Here is a 22,652-nt window from a genome sequence, read left to right on the forward strand (position 1 = left end):
AATCCGATCTTCATTAGTGAAGATATAACCATTTCTAGCAGCCTAATCCAGAGTAGAGCTGTGCTGTTTACCAGTCTTCCCCTCTGTTTCCAGTTAAGGGGTGCTTGATTCTTCACTGAAGGCTGTACATAGTGACCACCACCGAGCTATACAACAGCTTTCATTCTCATAGAGAAGCACTTCCTATGTGTAAAGTAATCCCCCCCTTCTTATCCCTTCTTGCCCCCTGCTTCTGCACTAACAGGGTCTGGTCTGGGAACCTGGAAGCCCCCCTTAATCATTTTTCAGTTTAAGTTTTTTTGTTTATAGTGATCATGATTATTTGAGACCAAATGTTGGATAGCACGTCTGCTTGGGCACAAGAGGTTACAATTTAGTCTGCCCTCACATTTGACGTGCACATTCCTGATATCTAACAATGCCTTGGTTTTGTTGCTCTGTGCTTGCTCTGTTTCTTGGCATCTGTAGATGTGCAATAAATAACACAATCAGCAAGCGAGATACCATCAACTCTGTGTGTGTGCGAACATTTTCAGAGCTGTGAATGTTTGTCCAGTAAAATGTCTGAGTGGATTTACTGGTTTGCAGAGCACATTTACTTACTTTTTGTGAAGGTCACTTAACTATTTTTAATCCGACGAACCTCATACTCACCTGAGGCCAGGTACACTAAGTAAAGTGAGAATCGTTAGAGGAAATGTTCAAAACTTCCTTGTAGTTCAAACTTTATGCATAAGAACTTTATAATAAGTTCAAACTGGTTGGCTCCATGTTCGTAATGCTCAACCACTAGTTCCAAAAACCTTAAAATGGCAGCACCTCAGAGAGCCGATTCCCTTATCCTCCCCAAAAATAAGAAGCTTGGCACCAGAAATATCTCTATCAGGGCTTTGGCCTTCAATGTTTCTAGGGACAACTAAATAAATACCACCAAGTAAGTAGAAGTAGAAAGGTTTCTTGCACAGAATTGAGATCGGTGTATTTTGAACAAACTTGCTGAAATCTAAACAAGGAAAAGCGGGTAGAGAGGATGGAGGGATTGATGCAGAGAGCATTTGATAAGACCTAACCTGTTGAATCTCATCTCCCGGCGCTCCTCCCTGACCGCCTGGTTTAGGCTGTAACGTCGCTGGGGGGCAGGAGACTCTTCTTCCACCACCACCTCGCCTCCCTCCTCTCCAATTTTCTCCTCAAAGGCCTGGTTGTTCATGCGCAGGCACTGCTCAGCAACCACTCCTCCTCTGCCACCTTCTCCTGGATCTAGACGAGGAGACCGCCGACTCTCCTCATCCACCCTGAACGTGGGTGGTGGGTACATGAGGCAAAATCAGATGAGAGACCCTTACGTTTGGATAGAATCTAGTTTCATTAACTTTTCTTTTCTCTGTGCGGCTCATTTTCTATGAGTCTATCTTTGTCCCTCACTACCTGTATCTTCTAAAATTCAGTTTCCACTCTCACTTTGGCTCTTTCCTACCCACAGGGGGCTTTTAAATCTTCATCAAACATTCCACGTGTTTGCAGCGAGAGAACTTCCATCTGCCCCAGTGTTGTTTTTCTACTTTCCTTACTTTCCTCACCCCCTGCTCTTTTCTGTCATAAACCTCTCTGCTGCTCTACATGGCTCGTTCCCTCTATCCTTCATCCAAGTGACCCCAAGCAAAGCTTTTGGAAGCCACACGTGCTGCACACAATGTTCTCTGGACGGGATGGTGCGTGTGTAATTCCCTCACTGTTGCCAGAGGAATGATGGTCAACGTATGCACATAAATACACAAGCACACACAAATATACACTATGTGCACACACTACCATGCACATATGGACATGCATGCTCAGATACACCGTCATCCCACCTTATTCTATGACTTGCAATGTTTATTAAAAATATCTCAATGGTATGAAAGTATTTGTTTTGGCATGTCCAGGCTCTTTTGGAAATCTGGGAACATAATCTACTTTTTATATTTTACTGGTCTATAAATAACAGAATGTTGCAATAAAATGGCATCATAAATGAAGGCTTGGGCTTAACATATGAACACTGCAATTTCCAAACGAGACTTTAAATCTGTCTGGCAGAATAGAGGCACTTGCCAAAAATCAGCGTATGATAAAAGGAGGTGAAGAGTATCTAGACAACACAGAGTTTTGTGACCTCCAAATTTCAAGCCCGACTAAATTAAAACACCTGTGTGGGCGTGCAGGGCCTTTATGTATGTATGTCCTGGTCCACCAATAGGTAATGTAGCATAATGACAAACATTATTTCCCCTGAATATTTACTAAACATCAACATGTTCCCATCTGCTGTGACAATGTGAAGCGTCGTCAAATTCTGCAATAATTTGAGTAGCCAAACCATAGCTCTGCCCATTATTAAAGCCAGTGGCCCAAGGGTGCCACCCAAGCGTAGACCCGTTCTCACCAGATCTGTTCTCACCTGCAGTGCACGGCGGTGCTCTCCTCCAGTCGTCTCCCCAGCAGTCTGGCTATAGCAGTGAATGAGTTGCTCATCCTGTAAATGTCCTTACTGCAGCCTCCCAGTAAGGACGGGTAACGGTCAGTCAGAGCTCTGATCTCCAGCAGCAGGGTGTGGTGAAAACTGTGGTCCATGCTGCCCAGAACGGACACAAGGTACGCCAACGAGCCGTGTGCATGACTCTGTGGAGAGACACATAGAGAAGGAAAAAAGGTTTTATCCACAAAGAGAAATCTAAAGCATCTATCAGCAAGATTATATTTACGAGATTTGAAATGCTCTGCTGTGGAAAGTAATCCTGTTTTATGGTCGCCAATGGTGTTGGTAAATATTTAGCCGTACTGGGAAAAGGAGCAGTGTTAGCCGAGCATATACATTACCTAATGAGATACACATTTCTTTCACACTTCCAGCCTTTTTGGGGGATTTAGAGCATAAAGTCTTTTGCTGCTTAACTTTGACCAGCAATAATAAATACAAACACGTGCACTTGGCTTTCAGTGAGGCTGCAAAACATAAACTGTGATAGAAATTCTTCAATTCCCAAATGGCATTACTCTCCTGTTGGCCATTGTAACACACACATACACACACACACTCACACACACAAATGTAATCATTTTCAGCATGTGTTTTGCGTAAACCAAAGCACCTCATACATACAATCTGTCAATCTGTCCACATCTGACATCACAGGGACATCAAACCTCTATCTTTTTCTATTCACTGTCTTCCTAATATTCAAATAATAATTTGGTACATAGACTATATCATCAGAGCATGATGATAAACAATACATCTTGACTAAACAATACAACAATACTACAATACTGAACGCAAGCAATGAAGAAAGAATGCAACAAGCGCTTTCATTTATTACCCATGAGGCTATGAATGCGCCTTGTATTTGCTCTTCTAGTTTCATTACATCATTCCACCTTTATATCACATCTTGTTAGCTTTAAAATTGCTGATACAGCCTCCAGCCTGACTAGGTTTGTTCCTACACTGGGACACCCACACGTTTTGAAACAGACTGTAGCAGTTATGTTGTTAAAGATAAAATCAACACAAACTGGTCTGGATATTAGATTCTATCCAATCCATTAAGAAACATAAACTATTGTCATAACGGATCAATTAAAAATGACACTATTCCATAACACACTAAACAAGCTACAACTTGTGTCAGATTGCAAGCTTCCACAAGCCTCCTTTCCATTGTTTTCTCTCGTCCTCCTCCTCCTCCTCTCATTCAAACATTGTGATCTAAGGCTGTGGTGTTTCCAATGAGCCTGTAAAAGTTCACATAGCTTGGATCGAATTAAGAGTTCTTTCAAAACGCTGTCTTTACCCTTTGGAGAGACAGAGTGTAACTGATTGATGGCCAGGACAGAAAATGGACAGAACAGCAGCCAACCCGTGATTACAGAGCTCAGACACACCTTGTAAAGCTGACAGAAAAATGCAGTTAGTGCATAGTTTGGACGTGTCTCAAAAGGGCTCTCTGTAGGTTACTGTTATTACACGTAAATGCTGAAACTGACAGAAAACTTGACTTAATACCGTGACTGTAAACAAGCCAAGACAGAATTTGGGAGGAGAACAAACATAAGATAGAAGACTTAAGACTGCCTGGAAGCTGTAGGTACACTCACTTCAGACACACTTGCGTAAGTTTTAAGCTTTCACTGTCAGGATGATTTGACCCTTTCAACAGGTCATTAGAACACATCCAAGCATTACACCACACACAGATCGGTTACACCGTGCATGTGAGACAACAATTTAACACTGTTCAGAGCCTGGCGAGTTGTGTGAAGCACTCCCAAACTGGATCTAACACTAGTGAACATGTCTAATTGCTTGGATAAACCACTTGGGCTTGATTTTATGTCCAAAACACACAACTGGTGAAATACCAATTTTTTTTGTGTAATGTCCTGTATCCTGTTAAAAGGAACCCAGGAAGCTTGAACAAAATACTGAGAAATGTTGTGTTTAATCATGAAGTTTCTCATTCAACAAAGCCATGGCAAAAGAACAGAGAACACCTCCAAAGTAGACATCTGATAGGACAAATATGGATCCGGGAATAGAAATGAGTTCTTTCCAGATTCATGATTTGGTGCGCAAACACATAGACACATACACAACAGACACACAACAAACACACACAAGCGTCTTCTGAGACAAGGAACAATTTGGCCCATCTGTTTCCATCACTCTGTTATATTGACTCAAGAACACTGCAAGCCAAAGTCCTCCAGCAGTAGTGAGCACGTGTGTGTGTGTGCATGTGTACGATGTGGGCATGCATCTGCTGAACAACCGTATTTAAATGGTGAATGATTTAGATCTTTCTTTCTTTCTTTCTTTCTTTCTTTCTTGCTTTCTTTCCTCTGTCTCATAGCCTGTTTGGTTGCTTAGTTTGTGGATCAGCACACAGATTTCTCTGCTTCCTCTGGAGCAACAGTCTGGCACACAACCACAAACATCTTTCTGATGGGCTCCATAGAAATCCTGGAATGTGTATTTGTGTGTGTGCGTGTGTGTGTGTGTGTGTGTGTGTGTGTGTGTGTGTGTGCGTCCATGAGTGTGCTTTCTTTTTTCTATGAATTATGTCAGATTTGGGATATTTCAGGGAATATATTCAAAGCTCATTTCTGTCTGACAGGAGGTAACATGATGAAACAGAGCAGGAAGCAGTGATTCCTCAGTACAAACGTAAATGTTTTGTGAAAAACATATTGTTAACAAATCTGTGACCGCTCAAGTGGTTTGATTTGGATTTATCTTGATAAATTCTATGAAAAGGAGAGGGGCTTGATTTTGGAGCATTTTGAATGCTAGTGGTTACAGCAGATATCATCTTGGTGTCCCAGCTTAACAAGTTAAATGTTTTGAAGATGTTACAGTAATTGTTAAATCCGAACATGTTTTAGTCTACTGTAGATGCCAGCAACCAGTTGTTAACACAGTTATTGAATTAAAAAGTAACAGTGGTGCTTCAATTGTTAGATTGTTCCTGATCAACCTAAAATCTATTATTCAATACTATTTCATTCAATGTATGGTTTTACTCACTTGATTTAAAAATAGGATGTGAATCCCCAACATAGATATCTAAATGTGTGTCCCCTCCCTTTGAAAAAAACATATACACTTTACATACTGTATATATTGTACATTTAGATGGGGAAGCGCAGCTTGCAGCTTGATTGTTAGCAGGAGATGTTCATTAAAGCCTTTAATTGTATCCGAGCAGCTTATTGTTTCTGTTTGGAATTTATATACTGTATACAACCGCATCATCAGCATACATCCGTTATATTTAATTAAATGAACAAATCAGATCATGTATATGGATAGAGAAAATTACATTACATATTGATGAATACAGCTTGAAATATTAGCCAAGGGCTTCCACTTGCCAACATCTGGTAGATAAAGGTTCAAACGATGCAGTGCTCTATGTTAATCTTAATTTTGAAAAATGTGGAAAATCCAATGAATCACTGTTATTCATATGTTATTTATTTAGTGTTTTCTGACAAACAATAAGTTGAGAAACACAATATAGACTAAATCCCTTCAGGAGGTCAAATAATCAGTATTGTGCAATTCAAAAAATAAGAAGGAAGAGAGAGAGAGAGAGATGTGTGTGTGTGTGTACACAGGGCACAAACAGCGGCCCACAGGAGGTACTCTCCATTGCCATCACCAGGAGGCCTCAGCAGAGGCACTTCCCAGAAAAGCATGGGTTATTTTCCAAATGGTTCCAATGTGAAGAAAGACAGGACACTCAGGTCCAACCAAGTGTGTGTGAGTCTGCATGTGTGTATGTATGTGCACATGTGTGTGTGTTGTAGTTGGGTTGGCAAGTATTTCGACAAGAAGATTGAGGAGGTAGGGAACTCTTGGAGGAAAGGTTGGAGTAATGAAATAGAAGACGCATGTTATGGTTTCCAGCGCTGAGATCTCTTTGTGTGCTGTGATGTCAATCTGTGTGTCATTGTGATTGTGATTTCATGTGTGTACTTGGAGGGCAATGATTCATCCTGAGACAGATGTGCGATATTTTCCCCATTCTGTAATTTGCCCAAATTGTCTTAAAACCCGCTTAAATCAACCATGAGGGACACCCTTCATCGTCACCCTCATCACTATGACTCAGAACACCCTGCCCAACACACGCACATGTTGATGTTTTTCATGTGTGTGGGTGTGTGGGGACAAACCTATTGTTGGTGAAACACGCAGTGATATTAGTCAGTATAAAATAAGTGCATTTGTGTGCATATATGGGTGTTAGTGTATGTGTGTGTGTGAGTTTGTACCTCACTGATGATGCCTACAGCACTGTGGATTTTGGCCACATGACCCAGAAGAGCAGGGTGTTGTTGTCCCATAATCCTCAGTGATGGCAGGAAGTTGACCAACGAGGATGGGCTGGCCTGTGACACATCCACCAGTGCACCCAACAGGTGCTCAGTAAGGGAATGGTCACACAGGTAACCAACCAGCGAAGGCACCTGGGGGCTTAACATCTGTATGGGGGGGTAGAGGTAGAGGTAGAGAGAGAGAAAGAAGGGGTAATTATGATAGTATTTTTGTAAACTTTCATCTTGCCACTAGCACTTAAACACTATTCATTGTGATACTGCAGCTTTACTGACAATGGAAAATATCAAATTTTTTTAACCTCTCCTACACACAGAGAAGCACAAGGTGGTCAGAGAATAATCGTCATGGTCAGATTCCCTGTTTAACTGACATGTGCTCCGTGTACTGGTGGGGGGTACGTTCCCCTTATGTTAAACATCAGGAGTACTCAACCACATTCCAACATGCAGTAATAAAGGAAGTCCGACTGAGCAATGCATGCATTTTGAGAAAGTACATATCTGCACTCAAAAGCACATTGCTCACAGATGTACCATCACAGGTACGTCTCAAGCTGTCACAAGACCAGATGGTGCTTAAGTGTACTTATAATTTGTGGTTATACCTTCTGTCTACACAAAAACTTACAAGTGGATGTTGCTCTGCAACCAATTGAATGAGTCGAATCAGGTGTTGCTGCTCTGGGGACTCCAGTTGTGGCATCATTGCCGTAAGGTTGCCTAGGTGACGGTGGATGGTATTTGGTTGCCTCAGGTAGACTGAAGGCAACACTCGTAGCAGCATGTGATTACCTGAGAGAAAGACAAACAGACAGACAGGCAGCAATATGAGTACACATGTCTTTAAAATCAATAAATTCTAAAATTTACCCAATATATAACATTGTATCATGGTGAATATCCGTAATTGTTGTTGAAAAAAAGAATGTCAGTTATGACGCAGGACTGCAAATTAAGGCATTCATGAATCAGCAAGCAGCCCAGAAAAGCCCACAGAGCTTGACTCACGTATAAAACATCTTAAAATGATTCACAGCGCTGAACAAAGTCTCTTGTTTTCAGCTGTTAGGTCCATTATTGTTGACATTTCCAGCTTTCGCACAATGGTTTTTGTGTCCCAAAATGATTCGAAAGCCACCAGGCAAACAGGAAAACTGTAAATGTAACAGTAAACCACAATAAAACCCGGGGGCTTATGATGAGACGAGTTATGTGCGGTGCTGATATCTAATGATGTTTTATTGCTATTAACTGCAGAACAGATGTGAAGAATAAAAGTGAAGAAAGACGAGGACTCAAAGGACACAAAGATGGAACAACGTAGACGATGGATGTTTGGAGGAGACAGGAGTGGATAATAGGAAATGTATGTAGTACTGTCAAACTTTTTTTTAACAACTAAAACAACAAAGTGGATAAAGGAAAGGAGGAAATTATTGTTGTTTATTGATAAAGGTTGTACTATAATTATAGTAGCCTGCATTTATGTCAGTTCTTCCCAAAAATCTGTCAGTAAAAAAAATTACGACATACATAAATAATACCTGCTTTAAAGCAATGTCCTGTCAGCATTTTCCATGACCTTATACACATTTACATCTGCTTGCATCTTTTCAAGCCATCACCATAATCCTTTACTGTCAAATAAATCAATATTGCATGAGAAGAAAAAACATTACAATATGAATAAATATAGCTTTGCATGCTGAATGATGTAATCTGAACAATGGTCCAGGATAAGACAAACAGATGGTCATTTAATGCCTGTTGGTATTAGCCAATCAAAGCTAAATCTATTTGTTCAGCGTTATTTGAAATACTGTTGGTGCATTTGCTTCAGATTGTCTGAAACTTTTCATACTAATTCAAAAAGGCTTACATTTTAAACTTCAACACGATGAAAATAGACTCTTAAATAAATAGCTACACACAACAGGTGATCCACAACTGCAGTATAAATCAGTTAAAGACCCGTTATGATTAAAGGTTTAGACTAGAGACGTAAAACACAACTGGTGTTGAAAGGCCTGACTGTAATTTAGTCATACTGAAAAAGGCACTACTGACACACACACACACACACACACACAGTAAGTAAATACACAGAAAGTGAGAGGTGGTAATAACCATAAAGTTCCGGTAGTAGCATTTATGAGTCTGTTCAGAGGAATGTTAAAGTACAAGAGATGATGAAAGTCCTGACAGGAACACACACAGGAGGATTAATTGGGAATTATGTGTAGCAGCACAGTCACCAGACCCTCAGGCACACACATAAACATCAAAACATGTGCCACCATAACTATACTTTAACCCCTTCACAGTAATGGTATCATGCTATTATTCACTTTACATACAACAAAGATGCAACAACATAGTAACAGCAATGATGACTCTGTTAGGATGCAACAACAGATACGATTCTGTTCATGTAAATTCAATTGAGATGTTAATTGATAAGTAATGTAACGTTTGAGAGTTGAGATTGAGAGTTCTAATGTAGAGTTGTGGCAGTTATTAATTGTCCAACACACTCTCATTCCTTACATCTTCTTATTAAATTGAATTATTCATTGGCAAACAAAGTATGGTTACATTATTCAGTAAGGTCAGTTTATGTCTTACTATTTCTCATAGTTTGCTAGTCTGTGTGGAAAGAAACAGCAACAGATAAACATTTCCTACGATTAAAACAAATTAAGATGCTGTGAGAAATGCGTGTGTGTGTGAGTGACCTTTCTGCCTTCATTCCACCAGACACCAACCCAAAATAATGACTTACAAAGCTCAGTAAAAATATCCTGTAATGACCTTTACACAGAGGCTGCATTTTTCAGGGGCAAACCAGATCTTTCCAAACAGAAAATAAAAAGCTAACTAGTGTCAAACTATTGTTAAGTGTTGAGAGTGAGAGGAGGACATAAAGTGAGGACTTTCCTTTGGCCTGATAGTTTCCCACATGTATCACAAACTTGAGCAACTCTGGAGAAACATTTTATTCTTAACACAAAATTGTTTTCCAGAGCCCCTATTACAGAACAAAAAGTTGCGCAAAATGTTTTCTAAAGTGAGTGTAGTGTCCCCAGAAAGCCACTAAAACAATACGAGTCAGGAATTGTGTACTCTGGTAAAACAAACAAAAAATCAATTTCAACCATGCAGATACAGAGCGAACATGCTAACGTCACACTTCACACAGAAAAAACCCACAACCTTCTTGCTGTTAGCCAACAGTGCTAACCATGGCGTTGGCCTGACATACATATAAAGGACATCATCAGTTTCATGATGTCACTGGGGCACGTTAAGCCATTGTTGCCTTGTTAAATGGTCTATTTTCTCCTTTTTGAACAACGTTAGCTGCCATCCTTGCTAACAGCACAACCTAGCCAAGTCTAGCTTAGCACAAAATATGTCTCAAAAACCAAATCACACATAACACACTCATATATGAGAAGTTCTAGTTTAAATTGTTATTAATAAGAACGCTTGCCAACAGAAACCCTCCTAAACATTAAACTCTCACACGAGGGAGATTATTATACAGGACAAAAATGCAGAGATCAGCAGGAAAAACATCCAATGGTGTTGTTTTTAGATTTTGCTTAATGACTAAAACATGTTTTCAGCAGTATCCAAAAGCCATTCCATTGTTTGACCTCTTTGAACACTTCCATGTGCACATATGTCTTCTACGTCTTATATCAGTGTTCAAATCCTCTTGAATAACCTCAGGTGGGGGAAACCATAACATCCAAATATATGAGACAAGAGACACACTTCTCCCAGCGAGACCTGTTTCTTAGGGATTCTGCACATTTTTGTGGAGTGAGGAATTCCCCACGGCAGCCCAGTAAAGATCAGATGAAGTATTCCCATATGAAATATGATTGCTCAGCTCTTTTGCAGGTCTTGACTTATTGTAATGTGACAAAAGACGCACAAAGACACAGTACAGCACACCAGATAGCCCAGTACATTTTACTGACCCATATTCAAACACACACACACACACACACACACACACACACACACACACACACACACACACACACACACACACTAACTCTGTACAGTTTCAACTCCATGGATGTCCCCTTTCACCTACATAACTATAGTGTTACTCACGTCTCTCTGCCTTCCTGTCTCTCTTGTTACAAATGATACAGTGAGCTGTCGATTTACTGGCCGCGTCATGCTCTGCCTGCTGAGTCAGCAGAAAATGATGCATAGACATAAGCATGGTTGACAAATCACTTAATAAAAACACTATTACTCTCTTTGCATAGACTTACTCATAGCTGAAATGTTGCTGCTTTGTCCTTTAAGACGACTCATGATGAATCAGATAAGACAGAGTGTTGTAATTATGCGTATTTACTCTGATAATGTCACTTTATTTCAGTGAATGGACTAGGATACTGACGTTTAGGGGGAAAGAGATTTGTAATCTTGGTTTCTTGCATACTGAAACAGTCCGTATGGTAATGATAAGCTTTGTGTGGTTAGCCTGAGTGGTGGCCAGAACTGAATGAATCTGTTTTTTAATTGGAACCGGTTCCGGACTGATCTCATCCAAAACAACACCGCTGCCGGTCTCTCAACGTCATTTAGATGAAATAATTCTACTCAAGCTATCTGCTGTGAAATGATGTACCTTTTTCATTCATTCATACAGTGTTTACTCTGAAAATGGCGTGATTGTGCTAAGGCTGCATTTTAGTCCCTCACAACAGTAAATGAGTGACATACTGCAATGTGTGTACTGCAGTATAGTTGTAGTCCAATGACATGCAGGATAAGACTACGAAACATGTCCTCAGCTTATGGGTCACATGAGATGTTTGTCCTGCATTTCTGACACTTAGAATTTAGTTGCAGTTCCGTTTGTGGATGTTGTGGACGTATCTTATTCCGTGACCCAGGACCACAGTTTTTGATGGTTGACCAAAGATCAATGAATAAATTAATTGAACTTGCTTTTACTTTGCAAGCCTGAACTATTCTCCCTGATCTTTTAAGATTAATGAATGCATCTCAACGTTAAAGAGATGACACCCAATGATCATACAGGGTTACTTGTCTAAAAGTTCAAAAACACATTTTATTACAAAAATAAAAAACTGTTTCATATGTACACAAGACAGAGTAGTGAAATTAAGCCCATGATGCACATTTAGGTACTTCCTTCATTGTATATGTCAGTGATGGTGTGTGCAGCATTACTGTAGCTGTCTAATCTACCATTTCTATTTCCACACAGCTCTGCTTCTAATTGGCTTACAGATACGCCTCAAAGCATGTTGAAAGTTTGGAGTCAGAGCTTATATGTACTTTTGTTTAAATAATGTTAGAAATACGGCTGAGATTAGAAAAGGGTTGTTCTCCTCCAACATTCGATTTTTCATTTTTTTTGCCAAAAATTCCAAGATAAAAACTCAATTTCCATGATCCCAAAAAATACTTCGGCTCCCATGTAATTTACAGACATCAATGTGATATCACTTGAAAGTGTAGAATCCAGTGTTGCATCTGGATTTCTGTTCTTCTGTGTCTTATATGATTGTTTTATTATTGGTTTTATTATTATACAAAGGCCTCTGTAAAAGGAGAGAGGAGAATGAATATATAATGCACAAAAGCAGGATTCCAGATGGTTGCTGACTGCCTCGATGCCTCGATGTTTAAGTTGTTAATCAATTAAACTTTAAACCAATCATCTGTGTCTGTTGTTTCCAATACATCAACATCTATTTAACAATTCCATCGTTTGTTTGCGTGCCCCTCTTTTCTTTGTTTTCTCAGCCGCTGATGGCTATAAAGTGAGAGGTTTGAGGGCAATCATGGACCAGGGAATTTAGCTTAAAGATGTTACTGTGTTAATCCAAAAGGCTTCATCAGTTCTAAACAGTGTAGGAAAAGGGCTGAGGCAGTTCTGTCCACTGTGAGGATGCGGACATAGGTGAGTAATCGACCCCACCGCATCATTGCCAGGGCCCTATGGGGTGCAGCAATGGGAGGTTTGAGAAAACACTGGTGGACTATAGACAGAGCAGTTTGGCCGGACGTATTTATAAAGAGTACATTTGCTGATGTTCCTCTTTACTCGCACAGCTTCTGCTTTCTGTGCAGTCTCAATGAAGCTGATCGATGACACGTGAACAAGTGTGTGTGTGTGTGTGTGTGTGTGTGTGTAGGTGAGAGAGGAAGAGGTGAGACTAAAGACAGAAAGGGAGACAGCGAACGAGAGTCGCAGACAGACAAAACAAGGGATAAGATGAGACTGGAAGAAGAGGGGGAACGTGAGGGTGGGAGAGAGGGCAAATCTAAAATCCCACGAGGGAATGATTATTTCCATCTCCTTGCAGAAATACACACATACTACACACACACAGATACACACTAGCGTACTGTATGTGCATTACTCCGTGTGGACACACACAAACATACACACATGGTAAGGCTGACAAATAAATAAATAAACAGAATGAAGCAGGAGAACAATAAACCCATTTAGAATCCCCTGATGTCTGGGTTCCATTCAAACTTCCCTCACCCCACACACACACACACACATACACACAAACACACTCACACACGCCATCTCTGCATGGGGCAAAATTTGGGAAAGTTTGGGTTCTCCACTTCCTCCCCCTCCTTCACCCCTTTGCCTTTTTCTCTCTGACTCGCAGGAGCTGCAGTTATATCCGATTACGACATACAGGCTACCTCCAACGACGCATTACTCACCGCCTTGCTCGCAGGCTGGTTTGCTTCATATGTGTATATGTGTGTTCTTATGTTTCTATACTTCTGAGAGTCAAATGTTTTCACAAGGACCAAAACACGAGATAGCGCACATCTGAAGACACTTTCATGACATTTCCTCATTTCCTCAGAGGACATTTCATCATGACTTTGAGGGTATACTATTAAGTTTAGGGGTTTCAGGTTAAAGTTAAAGTCAGGTCAAGCTAAAATCAAATAGTCTGTATAGGACAGCTTAGGGTCAAAGGTGTCATTTGGAGCTACGCTACGTTTAGAATTTGTTTCATAGAAGAGTGACGGATAAAACAGGCACACAAAGCTGATGTTTGTGTTAGGAGCTTGGGGACAAATGCAGTCAGGTAATTGGAGAATTTTCATACTTATAGCAATGCAATCTGTGTGAGTGTGTGTGTATGTGTGTCGAGCATGGGCAGACCCCTCTGGTTGGAGTCCTCTACACCGCTGGGCTTCCTGCCAAGGGATTGCTCAGCATTAAACTGGAAAAAATGTAAGTGAGAGAGGGAGAGAGAGAGAGAGAGAGAGAGAGAGAGAGAGAGAGAGAGAGACAGAGAGAGAGAGAGAGAGAGAGAGAGAGAGGAGGGACAATAACTGTATGGGTGAGAGTGCAAGGGGGTTGAAAAGGAGAGTGTTGGATCTGCAGCGTTAGAGAAAGTGAGACAGACAGTGGGAAGTTAGGAGAAACAAGTGGTGAGAGACAAGTGAACAAGAGGCAGGGGGCGAACGGGACACACATACACACACACAGACCTAACCTTACTCTAACTACTGATCAGAACACACACTCTCTGTCACACACACGCACACACAAGCAGGTAGGCAGAGGAGACAACCTGAAAATTCCAGTCACATTTGTACTTGCACACAGCAGTTCTCTCACACTCTCACACACACACGTGCGGCACCAGAAGAAGCAGCAGCAGCAGCACCATCACCATCACCATCATCATGTTTCGGTGGAGTCTCTCCCAGGCAGCGTGTGTTCTGTTGATGTTTGCGTGTCTGGCTCTCGCCTATGAGGATGATATTGAGGTCAACTACGGCGACAACTACTACAACGAAATCACAGAGGCGGAACCGCCAGCAAGTAAGTGTCAGATTGTGTGTGTGTGTGTGACCATGGTTGTAATTGAACTGTCTGGCAACTGGGCTGTAAAAGGAAAAGGATTCATATAAATTTAGGACATCAAGTGTTCAGTGTGACATCATTACATTACATGACATTACATTACGATCATTTGGCAGATGCTTTTATCCAAAGCGACTTACGACTTACATCAGGCACAGCAGTTACCATGCTCACCTGTGTGTAATGAATATAAAGGTAAAGGTGGAGTATTGCTGGCAGTGATGAACTGCCAGCTGCTAGGAATACTCAAAGAGAATAAAAGAAATGAAGATGATAAAGAAATACAGGAACTAGTTTGTTATTATCAGCAGCTGGTCCACTGGGTCGAGTTAGAGAAAATGTGGGAACTTGGGAAAAACTTCTTCCAGATGGATGAGCACAAATCTACCACCACTGAGCATTTGAGTTTGTATCCTTGTATCAGTTATCTGTCAGGTTTGCTTATTATGTGCTGAAATGTTGTATCTATGTGCTTTTGTATTTTATGTGCTGAGAGAGAAAGAGCAGCTTGAAAGAGAGAAAACAAACACCACAGCATCTACAGTCCATAGCCCTGTGTGCGTGTGTGTGTGTGCGTGCGTTCGTGCGTGCGTGCGTGCGTGCCTGCGTGCGTGTGTGTATTTAAGATGAGCAGTGCCAAAGATCCAAAGATTGAGTTGAGTGAAAAAAAGTCAGTCCTTACTGGGACCAGCACGTTACAGCATGAACAACACAACCACTGTAATCATGAAATGATCATGTAAGGGGAGTGTGTGTGATAAAGAATGGCTTGTGTATGTGTAGCTCTTGTATAAAAGATTGAGTGTGTGTGTGGTGTGCGCATAATGGGCCCTGGAGCCTCAGCTCTTGTGTTTTGTACGTTTGTTGTTTTCACCCTGGCAGGCGGCACACAATAATCAGCCTGCCAGCAGGAAATAGGCACCAAACATTAGCACTGGGCACAGCCTGCAATGTGTTTAAACCTGATTGAGGGCAAACATGAGGTTTCAACAAATGACGAGAAATACAAGCGTGAATTACTGGAGAAATACGAGATGCAGAGAATGCTAGCCTTGGTTCTTACTTGCTGCCAAAACACAAGATCATTACGAAAAAAAAGGGAGAGGGGGGTGACAGGGTTTAGACCACTGAGATTATCCCAACTATCAGGGGCTTGACGACCAACTCCAGCTCTATAGTCTGGCACCTTGTTCAACCAGAGTACCCAGGCAAGGGCCAGACCAGGGCTTTGACCCAAGGAACTTCTAGCTGTGAGGCACTAGGAGAAGAAATGAAGGACATCTACAACATTTCTTTAAACCCTTCAGCCTAAAAGTCTTAAATTCATCTCAAATTGATGGTCAATCATGGGTTAAATGCACAGGATTCTTTTTCTATTTCGTTGTTTTTTGCTGAATTGATTTGGAAGAATATGAAAAAAAAAAAAAATCTTAAAATGTGAAGAAAAATAAAATCTGCCTCTTAGTCTGAATACGCACCATGTTTATCCAAAGTCGTTTCATAACTTTCTGAGGAATCCTGGTAACAATTAATCAAACCAACAGATGTGGATGAAAACCTGCTTGGTGACATCGATCATTTCAAGCAGAAAAACAGGGTAAAAACATGTTAAAATACATGTTATAAGTAAACCCACACTGTCAAACCTTTACCATCATTCTTCAGTCTTTCATCATATTTTACCTGAAATCAGGGATGTCAAAGGTACACCAGCCGATGAGACAGAGCCCCAATGGGGTCACGGTCCTACGCAAGGAAAGCTGACTCCTATGAACAGATCCTTCATAATCACTCATAAACCTCTGACAGGCCGAGGTTTTAAATCACTCCTTAATGACTTTCAGCCAGAGGGAGCAAAGTGCATGAACTTCCTGCCTAATTTACTTTGAACCTTGGGGACAGGCAGCCAAAACAAATCCTGTGGCCTGTCTAGAACAGGTTTGCAGGTTTAAACAGAGTTTGACGGTAAAGAGAACAATGTGTCAGTGTAACGTTACCTCTCTCATCCCGTTCCCGTTTGCTCTCCAAATTCCAGTTATCTCCCATTCCACTCTCACCAGATCTTCCCTTTCCTTTTCCTTTCTTTTTCACACCAAACGCCAGAGAATCGAACGGGAAGTCACGTCCTTTCGCGTTCATTTGTCTCGTGTCTTTCTCACACTATTTTTGTCTCCTTTTCCCATCTTCCTGCCGCCTCGCTTCCTCCCAATGTCACAGCTCATTAGCAAAAACAACGTGCATTCCCAGTAGTGTCAATCAAACTGACCCAAACAAACCAACAAAAAAATATGACTTTTAAAAACATGTGAGCTGGTTTTCTGTTTTTGCAAATTAACCAATTTCACCAATTTCTTTCCACTTCTACAATGATCAATATCGTAACATCTCTCTTACTTTCCTTATGTTCCAGCTACACCAAGTCCACCCCCTCCCTGTAGTTCTCCGGAGTTGACTAAATGGGACAAACTCTTCTCAATGCTGGAGAACAGTCAGATGAGGGAGAACATGCTTCTTCAGTATTCAGATGACATCATCAAGGTGGAGATGGGGTCACTGCGTGCTGAAATGCTCAGGTTGGTTGGACAAATGGAAAAGAGGTCCAAGCAATTATGTACTGGTTGCAATTGCCTTATACTGTATGAGAGTTTGGTAATTTATGGTACAAATGATACAAATTTGAAATGCCTTCCATCACTACACTTGACCACATGCAGAACTGTAGAGCAAAAGCTTGACCAGCAGGTTTCTGTATTGTTTATAGGTTTATAGGTAGAAATACATTCAAACCATCAAGAACTTCTGTTTCATGAGATCTGTTGCACTTGCTTTGCTCAGGTTTGTTGCCCAGTATGGGGGCTCCTGCGGGGTCGCCTTGGAGTCAACAGGAAGAAGGATGACCACGCAGCTGGAGAACAGCATCAGAGAAACCCTTGAGCGATTCCAACTTCGGGAAGATAAGGCCTCTGCCGTCGCGAATGGAAAGTGTATTGAGAGGTCCAACAATATGGAGGCGTTGCTCCAGCAGCTCCTCTCCGCGGTGCAGACTCAAGCTTCCCGACTTGCCAAGCTGGAGAGCAGCTGCCTGAGCAGTCCAAGTGCCGGAGCTGGCATGGCGCTGATACCTAAAAAGGGATTCAAGCTTCCTGATGCTCCCGGTGCTGGACACCAGGAGCAGGAAGTGACATCACAAGAGGTAACACAGGCTTTAGAGGGAGCACTGACTGCACTGCAACAGACGAAGGAGGAACTTGAGAGGGTGTTGAGGTCATCCAGTAACAGAAACTTGCCTGCAGGTAAGACATTCATCTCCTGAAATTCTTCTCCTGCTGCTTTGTGTTTCTTTGCATCCATGCTTGTTTGCACTCAAAGAACTTTACACCTCCAACCTGTTATTTGTAATTCTTTTTGCATTTTTCCCCCTGTGTGGACACATTCAGGTCAAGCCGCACAGAGAAAAATGAGACCCCCTCCCCCCGTGTTGGGTCTTGCTTCTGAACTAATCATGCAGCTTGTGTTTGTCCTAAATACCTTATCCATTTCCTCTGTCTGTCTCCAGGCATGTTAACCTCCTCAAGTAGCAACATATCCTTTTGCCTTCACTGACAAACATCAGTCTCGGTCCATCTACACTCAAGTCCATTTTTTGGAAAAGACAGACTAGCTGGCAAGCGTAAGGTCAGCTCACTTATGAAAAGCACATTTTGTTCCGTCCCAAATGAATTAATACACACTGTACTCACTGTGTGGTACCAAAGAACATCCAGACTATCCTGACTTTGCATATGGGAACAATCTAAAAGTTATTTGTCTTCAGGTGTGAAAATGAAAGAAAATAAAGAAGACATAAATCAAATAACACACTGTAAAATATACTCATAAAAGATGTCATGATAGTGTTAGTTGTTGTTAGGAAATAACACCTCCTAGATTGATTGAGAACACACAATTCTATGTGTAGATCTGCCGACCTCGGTAAATATTATGTTACAATAATGTAATATTGCAAATGGACTGACTCAGCATGAGTAAGTATGATCAGGTTTAGTCGGTCTGTATGAATCAATCCTTGCAGTGGCCAAACTCCACTTCCAAGAATAATCCAATAAAAAATGATTTAGGTTATATGACCCATCTCTCTATTTCTCTCTCTCTCTCTCACACACACACACTCTCTCACACACACACACACACGCACACACACACCTATCTGGGTAACAAAATATAAATGTAGCCTTCACGCAGAAAGGAAGGAGGTGCTGTGTAATCATTAGCAGGTTGCCACAGAAACCACACCAAAGCCTCCTGAGAAAGTAGAAACAGATGGGATCCATCCTCAACACACACACACACACACACACACACACACACACACACACACACACATACACACACACACACACACACACACACACACACACACACACACACACACTCAATATGTCTCATTTCACACAATTTTAAAACCTGAGACATATCCAGCATCAATATTTATACTCTCTGGGGAAGAATGGGAATCCTAATTGCACAGCTGGGACACGGGGAGAGAGAGAGAGAGAGAGAGAGAGAGAGAGAGAGAGAGAGAGAGAGAGAGAGAGAGAGAGAGAGACATTGAATGAAGACCGGTAGAGACCAAAGATGAATGAAGGATACAGGTTGGGAGGAACAATGAATACAAATCTGTTTGTTTTTTTTCCATTTTTTCTCTTTGTCTGTGAGTATCTTGCTGACTGCATACGTTTCTAACAATCACACATTTTGCTTTGTTCATATGTCCTGTATTTTCAATAATCAACACTGCCACTTCTTATTGCACAGGTCATGAAATGGCCCTCCTCTTCCCCATGCGCTCCCAGCGTATCTACACCTCGGTCAAGCCAGAAGTCCCTCTCCACCTCTCCGCTTTCACTGCATGCCTATGGGCCAAGCCGGCCTCCGTTTCAAACAAAACCGTGCTGTTCTCATATGGAACCCAGAAAAACCCATACGAGATTCAGCTGCTGCTCGGCCAAACCTCAGCCCGCTTCACCGTGGGAGGAGAGGCTCACCTAGTGGAGGCGCGAGGTGTGGTGAACACAAGAGGCGCGTCGGAATGGATCCACTTGTGCGGGGCCTGGAGCTCTGACCAGGGCCTGGCATCCCTGTGGGCAGGCGGGAAAAAGGTGGCCTCCACACCTGGCGTGGCTGAGGGACACACTTTACCCAGCGGAGGCTCACTCCAGCTGGGGCAGGAGAAGAACTCTCAGTCTCCAGGTGGCAGGATGCCAGGGTTTGAGGAAGGGTTCAATCCCAAACTGGCATTTGCGGGGAAGATGACAGGGGTGAACATGTGGGACAGGGTGCTGTCGGAAGAAGAGATTTCCCAGCTGGCTTTGCGGGAGGGCCAAGGCTGCGAGCAGAGGGGGAACGTGGTGGCGTGGGGCGTGACGGAGATGGTTCCCCATGGAGGCGCTCAGTTTGTCAACTAACTGACTCTCTCTCGTCATGCTGGATTGTTATATCAGCATCATCATAGTCATCGTCAGTGTGAATATCATCATCAACATCATAATAAGCTTTCATTCTAAAGATGAATAGAGACCAACTCACAGCTGCTTTTAGCGATGTTATTGTCGCCAGTGTCTCCATAGTGAAACGTTATAATTATTATAATATTAATTGTCAGTGTTTTTAATAATCTCTATTGCTGTTATCATGAACACTCTACTGGACTTATTGCATTCAAAACACCAAAAAGCCAATACTGTGAGATACCAAAGATCTAATTTAGCTACAATAAAGAAATACACAGAAATACACAATAACCAAAGAGTTTATACTTTATACTTTAGTTTATACCACTGTTCATTCATTATCAGTCAGACAGTTAAGCACAACAAGGATAAAACCTGTATTTGTCTCTTCCTAACAGGAAAAGGCGACAAAGATCGAGTGTCACAAAAAGAAGTTTGCATTTTTACCTAAACTGAAAATAAACAGTGTCTGTATTATTTAGTATCAAACATTTGTGTGATTAAAAACTGCTGTAATTGCATCTACTCAAGCATGGCTCACCTGGAACTGTAGAAACGGCTTCAGAAACTACAGATTTATTAACTCATGACCATAATACCCTCAATCTTTTCAAGCTTTTGTAGCATTTTTAAACCTTCCATTTCCAAACTTATACTTGTGTTTGTTTACATTCACATCAGAATTATAATTCTATTTCAATGTTTATTTTTCATGCATAATGCATACTGTTTTTAGTTTTTTCCATTTAACTGTAGGGTCATGTAAGGTCATGTAGTATGTGTGTTTCTTTTTGTATACGCAGTAGCGACAGGAAGCTGTTACATGTGTGATTTGAGACTGAGCTTGTTTTAGAATTTGATAAAGAAACTGTGGGCAATGTTTACACAATCTATTTTTTTGTGATGTAAGGTGACTTGTATGATACTGTAAATTGCTTTTGGTGTTGATTGATCTTGTTAACATGTGAAACTGAATGTGTTTTGTACATGAATATATTTTCTCGACATGTTTGGTTGACTCAAGAGGTAGGTATGAATAAAAATAATAATTGTTTCAGAACACGTCAGTATTAGTTGTGTAGGGAAGAAAAAGAGCTATACTACAAACTATAACTATACTTTACAACAATAACACAAAAATGTTCCTGGCACGGCACTTTGAAGACTGAACATATATCTGCAACTAATTCAGAAATAAATTCATCATTCATCATTTTTAGTGGCTGTGTCGTTTTTGATCCAAAGATGGCCTCGCTTCTTGTAAAGTCTTGTAAAGTCCCCCACACACATACACTCTCTCTCTCTCTCTCTCTCTCTCTCTCTCTCTCTCTCTCTCTCTCTCTCGCTCTCCACAGACTTTACAGGCCCACACAGCGAATGGATCCTGACCAGCCCAAAGCTCTTGTAAGGTAGCAAGGAAATTACTCAACAGGAGCCATTGACACAAACGAAAACAAATTACAAACACTTGTGTCAACACTTCATTTCCTGTTTTATTTTGTAATTGTCTCCTTTACCTACCATTAACTTCACTTCCTGCACTTGTCTCTCTTGATTGTTCACTCATTGGCTTCCCCTGTATTTCTCTTTGTTTCATGTTGGCCTCACCTTCTGATCCTCATTCTCTCCTTATTCTAAGTGTATCTATACTCATGGTTTTCCGTTGCTTGACGCCAGTTGTCATGTTGTCATAAGGCCTTGAGTCTGCGGTTGTCTCGGAGGTTTCCTGTCAACTCCACACAGGTTCCCCTGTGGTGTTCTGGAGTATTTCTTGTATCAAGTTTGCAATGTGGATGTCTTTATTTGCTCCGGGTCAGTTTTCTGTATTATCTGTCATTTCCTTGATTCCTCATTTGTTCCCCAGGTTGGTTTCTCTTGTACTGTGTTTGACTTTTGTGAAGCACTTTCTTTCAGGAATGGATTTCCTTCCTTTTCTGTTGGATTGTTATATTTTGGATCACAATTTGCTTGGTCACTGTTTTTGCTCCTGGCCTCTATTTGGATTACTTGTAATTGTGTTTTCCCATTTGCTCTCTGGGCTATCGAAGTTATTAATTAAGGACTATTTTTCACTTTACGTTTTGTGCCCTGCTCTCCTTGTAACCTATGACACATTGTGCCCTGGTCTTGTTTCAGGATCTCAATGCCACAGAGATGTGATCAGTAATGACACTTTCCTACAGCCTGACTATGAAGCTTTCATTATGTCAGATAAAATATTGACTTACTCGATCAGCCATGAATTTGCATTGAAAACAAAAGGTTGCACAAGAAAGTGGGAGTTCAATAAAATCATGATAACATAATGATATCATTATGAATAGTAATAGAACATCTGC

The 22,652-nt window shown here is 41.3% G+C and overlaps 2 protein-coding genes across 2 annotated transcripts in view; one reads left to right on the forward strand and one right to left on the reverse strand.

The window, feature by feature from the left end:
• veph1 (ventricular zone expressed PH domain-containing 1) overlaps window positions 1-22,652 on the reverse strand; it is a 57,385-nt gene that overhangs the window by 24,142 nt on the left and 10,591 nt on the right. Inside the window, exons 5-8 of the mRNA XM_076145510.1 lie at window positions 7,517-7,680; window positions 6,823-7,032; window positions 2,444-2,664; window positions 1,071-1,295 (exon numbers count right to left, since the gene is read on the reverse strand). Coding sequence (XP_076001625.1) covers window positions 1,071-1,295; window positions 2,444-2,664; window positions 6,823-7,032; window positions 7,517-7,680 — 820 coding nt within the window. The remainder of the gene's footprint in view (window positions 1-1,070; window positions 1,296-2,443; window positions 2,665-6,822; window positions 7,033-7,516; window positions 7,681-22,652) is intronic.
• On the forward strand, window positions 14,262-21,560 carry ptx3a (pentraxin 3, long a). Its single transcript, XM_076142084.1, has 4 exons — window positions 14,262-14,761; window positions 17,214-17,376; window positions 17,639-18,096; window positions 19,619-21,560. Exons 1-4 carry the CDS (start codon window positions 14,623-14,625, stop codon window positions 20,266-20,268), a joined length of 1,410 nt encoding a protein of 469 aa, XP_075998199.1. The 5' UTR covers window positions 14,262-14,622; the 3' UTR covers window positions 20,269-21,560.

The sequence above is a fragment of the Genypterus blacodes genome, unplaced genomic scaffold, assembly GCF_046128005.1.
Source record: "Genypterus blacodes isolate CSIRO-AG114 ecotype Tasmania unplaced genomic scaffold, CSIRO-AGI_Gbla_v1 ptg000003l_1, whole genome shotgun sequence".
NCBI lineage: Eukaryota > Metazoa > Chordata > Actinopteri > Ophidiiformes > Ophidiidae > Genypterus > Genypterus blacodes.

Excerpts from the sequence above, each read along its gene's own strand:
- ptx3a (XM_076142084.1), top strand. The coding sequence starts at position 14,623 with ATGTTTCGGTGGAGTCTCTCCCAGGCAGCGTGTGTTCTGTTGATGTTT. Across the intron at positions 14,762-17,213 it reads AGAGGCGGAACCGCCAGCAA|CTACACCAAGTCCACCCCCT; the intron begins GTAAGTGTCAGA and ends CTTATGTTCCAG. Across the intron at positions 18,097-19,618 it reads TAACAGAAACTTGCCTGCAG|GTCATGAAATGGCCCTCCTC; the intron begins GTAAGACATTCA and ends CTTATTGCACAG.